The sequence below is a fragment of the Acomys russatus genome, chromosome 21, assembly GCF_903995435.1.
Source record: "Acomys russatus chromosome 21, mAcoRus1.1, whole genome shotgun sequence".
NCBI classification, from domain to species: Eukaryota; Metazoa; Chordata; class Mammalia; order Rodentia; family Muridae; genus Acomys; species Acomys russatus.
The window spans coordinates 39,464,634-39,469,654 of NC_067157.1; the positions used below are offsets into that span (position 1 = coordinate 39,464,634).

The 5,021-nt window shown below is 50.0% G+C and overlaps 1 protein-coding gene across 1 annotated transcript in view; it reads left to right on the forward strand.

The window, feature by feature from the left end:
* Positions 1-895: 895 nt before the first annotated feature.
* The window catches only part of Phactr2 (phosphatase and actin regulator 2), a 238,356-nt gene continuing 234,230 nt past the window's right edge, over positions 896-5,021 (forward strand). The window contains exon 1 of the mRNA XM_051164550.1: positions 896-1,196. Within this exon, the coding sequence (XP_051020507.1) occupies positions 974-1,196 (223 nt within the window). The 5' untranslated portion in view covers positions 896-973. The remainder of the gene's footprint in view (positions 1,197-5,021) is intronic.

Below are 5,021 nucleotides of genomic sequence, written 5' to 3' on the forward strand. Positions count from 1 at the left end.
CTTCCTGCCGCTTTCTATGGTGGCTTTGTGAAGGCCAGCAACACTCCTCCCCCAGAAACTGGCACTACATGGTCAGCTACCTAGCTCTGGTTTACAGCTTTTCAAATCTGGGCCAGTCACTACTTGGGGGAACCTAACCGTGAAACTGAGAAAGCTGAGATTTCGATTAGCAAAATCACCTATCCTTTCTCAGCCTATTAAAGCTCTCACTGCCCGTCATTTCTGTTGGAAAGCATTGACTCAAACATCACATCTGGGGCAGGAATTCAACCCGTAGGAGACTGATCCTTTAAAAACCACGACCTTTTGAGACTGACCCAGCACAGACAGACGCCCAGGAATGCAGCCTTTGGCAGAGATGAGCTTTGACAAGGTCAAGAGGTGGTAGAGGGGGATCAAAGGACCAGACTTCACAGATGACTCCAGATCTGCCAGGAACCCTCATGCAAACCCAGCGCCCTTTCGAGCCCGTGTTTTGCACCTGTAAACTACATATTGGGTCCTTGCCCAATCACAAGCCATCAGGTGTGTGTACAAGTCCCCATCCCTCCCAGACCAAGGGCAAATGGTACTGTTAACCCTGACCTTGCAGCTCAGCTCTGCAGCTAAAACTCCACTTTTCGGAGACTCTCCGTGTGGGCCTCTCTGGCCTAGAAGGTGACAGACCCTTGTCTTTCAGTGGAGGGGCCGCGCCTGGGGGCGGAGCAGCCGGGCAGGTTCTCCGGCACCAAGGGTGGCAGGCTCTGAGCCGGGTGGCTGTTGCCGGCAGGAGTGAGAGCTGGCTGTAGGCGGCTCCTTCCTGTGCAAACTTTTCTGTGCTCTTCCTCCTCCCGCGCTGCGCACCGCTGCTTGCGGCCGCCTCCCCGCCCTGCTAGCCGGCCGGGGGCTCCACGCGGGGCCGCGGCGGACAGCGCAGCCCTTTGCGCCGGCCCCACCCTGCCTGTGCTCGCTCCCTCCCCAGCGCCTAGAGCGGATGGCGGAAGCCAGCAAGAGCCCCGCGTTGTCCCCGGACCAGCCAGCGGGCCAGGAGGCAGTGGCAGCGGAGGCTCTGGACCCCGAGCCCGAGGCTCCCGGCCCACCCGCGCCTGCCCTGCGCTGGCTTCCCGGGGACCTGAGTCCCCGCGGCCGCTCCCAGAGCGACCTGTCGTCGGCCTCGAGCCGGGGCCGCCCGCTCAGAGTCCATATCTCCGGTTCAGGTAAGGTTATCGCGGCATGGCCCGGGGTGGCCCTAGGAGGGCTAGCCATGGGCAGGTGGTGGTCACTGTGTAGCGATCTTCCCGGGACGCCCAGGGATAGCCGTGGGGGGGCCGAGAGCAAGGACGAAAGCTACTGTCCTTACATCTCCGCCTCCTCCTGGGCTGCAAAGGCTTGGTGTCCCTAGGCTGAGCGACAAGCAATGGGTGGGTGCGCCCGAGGGGGTGCGCCTCTCTTCTGCGCGGGTGCAGCGCGGCGCGGTTTCCGCGGGTTTCCCTGGGTTCCCGCTCCGCTGTGCGGCGCCAGGCTGTGGTTCTTGAGCTAATTTGGTTCTTGGGCAAATCGGTCTTCACCGTGACTGTGGTCCTTCGGAAGGGTGTGGTCCCCTCACTTAAGAGACTGAGGTTAGCTCAGGGCTTGGAAGCACCCGGCTACCACTCACTCCTGCCTCGGAAATAGAGATTTCTTAGCTAGGGTTGCTGGTAACAGGACCTGAAGACTCCAGTTTCCCTGACAGTGAAAACCCATAGAGGTGTTAATGAGAGCTTGGCCTGGCTGAGTGTGTGGATCTGCTTCAGTGTTCTCTGAAAAGCCTGGAGCCAGTATTGCTGCTGTAGAGCCAAGCTTCTGCCCTGTGTCTTCTAAGGACAAGCAAACCCCAGGAACTTCACTGAGGCCTGCTGTTGTCCAGGCTGTGCTGGGTGATGGAGAACTAATCGCTTAACTTTGTCTCTCACATCTCATTAGTCAATGTAAAACGATGGTTTTGGTATCTCTTTTGGAGACATTAAGTAGATTAAGTCATTGTTTAAAAATATCCTAAGAAGCGGAGAACTTTCGTCTTTTAGCCGAAGGTTGTGAGAAGTCTAGCGCAAAGAGTTATTTTGTGAAAAGTGTTGAGTGGGAAAGCATTTTGTCTTCTGCTTTGGGGGTCAAACAGAATTGGAACTGTAGATAACCTTGACTGACTTTTAAAGAGATTAAAGGATTAACAACTCCAAAGAGACAAGTGAATATTAGTTTAGTTGGTGACTGTAGACATACATAACTATATCTCAAGTTTTCGGTTTAAAAAAAAACAGGGATTAAAGTTGAATGCAGGACAATAACAGCAAAAATTCTTTAAATGTTCATGTATAAACCCGTACCATGTGACAGTGACGGGAGGGAGCATCTATCTATCTCCAAGGGATCCGGTGTCCCTGTGTTGATGTAATGCATATTGGGAAGTGGCAGCTTTCAACTCCTTTGTCCCCTGCATCACAGAATGTTGGTGCTCAAGTAGGAAAGTGAACTTCTTCCAGGAGGCTGTATTCCACTTTCAGAACTAAGCTTTGCGTCTCTAAGAGCAGGCTGGATGCAATCATGGCTTTTTTTTTTTAAATCAGGAGAACAAAGAAAGAACCAGTTTCTCATGGATACCCAGAGCATTTCCAGTGACAGGACCTTGATCTCTTTATGACAGTAGTCCTTGTCCTGGTGCCAAAGAACCAACCTCCCAGTCCTCAGCAGAAACTCTGGGCATGCTCAGAAGCAGTATCTAGAGCTAGGTCCTACGTGGCTTTTCCAGAATCAGTCTGGACCAGCAGTATCGGCCTCTTCTCACTTCAGTCATGTGCCTGCCGAAAGATGCCCAACCAAGCTCTCTAGCCTGTGAAGTCTATCTTTCAGAGACAAACATTTCAACTTAGCTATACACAGCATCACTTGGGGAAATGGAAAACAACAAGTGGATGGTTCCATCTCAGGGATTCTGCTGTGGTTGGCCATTAGGTGCAGCCTGGGCATCAGTCAACTCTAAGGCATAGCCGTGTAATATTGGGGCACTGTGACCAAGTTGGCCTAAGCAAACAGAAGCTTGAATGAAGCACACGTGCCCGCTCCCTTCTCTCATCCTCCCTCTACCGCACCCTCCCGATTGTCTTTCTTTGCTTCCAGTCTCGACGCAGCTAGCTGTCAAAGAGCTCTTCCTGTGGGATCACTTCAAATGATGAGTTAATTCCCCCGTCTTAGACCTTGATGTTGGGTGAGCTTTGAGCAAGAAGGGAAATCATCTTTGGCAATGCCATAGAGAGGAAGGGAAACAGAGAGAGGAATTCTCTGCTTGGGTTACCAGACAATACCTCCTGCCCTAGCTTCCTGTCCATCCTTGAAACTCAGCCCCTAAAATTGCCAAGCGCTGCAATTAGAGTCATTCATGCCAATCATTTTTCAAGGCCTTCTCAGTGCCTGCAGCGTAGGGAGACATCCTAAGAGACCCTGCTTCCCTTCATTGCTCCAGATTATCACTAGATTTTCTAAAGGAAAATACCCATAGTTTAAGGGGCCTTTGTTTGACTTTTGGAATCAGGAGCTGATATTTTCACATACAAATGCATGCAGTTTGTCAGCAAAAAACAAAACAAAACAAAAACCTATAGTTTTATAATTTAAAATCCATACAAAATGGGCAAGGATCCAAATGCTTTTGAATAGATAATCTTTGAAAGTCAAACACGGGTTGTTTTTGCATCATAAGAGCTCAGACTGATTTTTTTTTTTTTTTTTTTTTTTTTTTTTTGGTCTTTAATTTTTTTTTTTAATTTATTTTTATTCACAAGCCTTTGAAGTTAACCAAAGCTCTGAACTTGTAAAAATCTAATGTTCTTATAAATAAAACAATTTTCAGAAGTGGAGTCTTGAGATGGAATTCTCATAGTATTTGCTCAGGGTTTCTCTTAATTTTTATGCCAGTCTTGCCAGTCTTATTCCTCACTTGGAGACCTACTGGCATGGGTTGCTTCTGATGTGCTTTTCTCACAAGGACTGTTCCGTAAGCAGAGGATGCCCAGGATGCTGCCCAAGCTGTACTCCGGTCGTTAGCATCCATCAAGCCTTGCTTCAGCTGTGAGAGGGACAGACACTGCTTTGCACCTATGACTCAGTCTTGTCCAATGTAAGACGATAATGGTGTCTGGGCTGGAGGTGCCCTAGGCCAGCAACCATGTGTACCTGCTAACTTTATGTTTGGGTAATTCAGAGTTTCGTGTTGGTTAGTTTTTGCCAAGCAGCAGCCATCTGGTCTTAAGTTTACTTCCTGTCTTTGCCTGGTCATAGACCAGCAAGGCTACCTGGTTGGCAAAGATAGGTCAACTTGGACAGTGTAAAAGGAGCGCAGGTGCAACTGGTATTAGAAGACCCAAATCCAGCTCACACTGGGCACCTGATATAGATATGTGAACTCTTTCCATCCTCACCGGAGGAAAAGGAAATGCCTTTATTTTTGCAGCTAGGCCTGAAAACTATTGCCCGGACAGGAGCTGTGCCTTTCATCTTGGCATGTTTTAAAAACCTACTTCATCTGTGGAAGGTGATCCTTCCTCAGTCAGGATGCACCTGACCTGGGTCCCAAACAAGAAAGTTGTCAAGAATTTAGGCAGCAAGTTCCTCTTTCTCTGTTACTTTCTTAAGGCTGGCATGACCTCAGCCGTCCCACAGCTCCTGCCTGACTCTCTGCTGGCAGGTAGGCTTTCTTCCTCTCTACTGTGAACCCTCTCCTGTCCTCACATGGGCTTCTTCAGTTAGCTGTAACACCCAGCATGGCCATGATACCCACCACTGGGATACCCAGACCCTTCTTTCTGTGAGCTCTCAAGTCTGTGGTTGTCCCTGGTGGGATTCTTAAGAAAAGACCTACTGTGTGAAGCATCCTTTCCCAGCAGGCTGTAGATCAGAGATCACAGTGAAACCTATGGACTGGCTCCCCTCGTGAGATGCCCAGGCTGGCTTCAGAGCACCCAGGGCCCACAGTGGCAATGTGTCCACTTGACAGGAACTGAGTGTATATG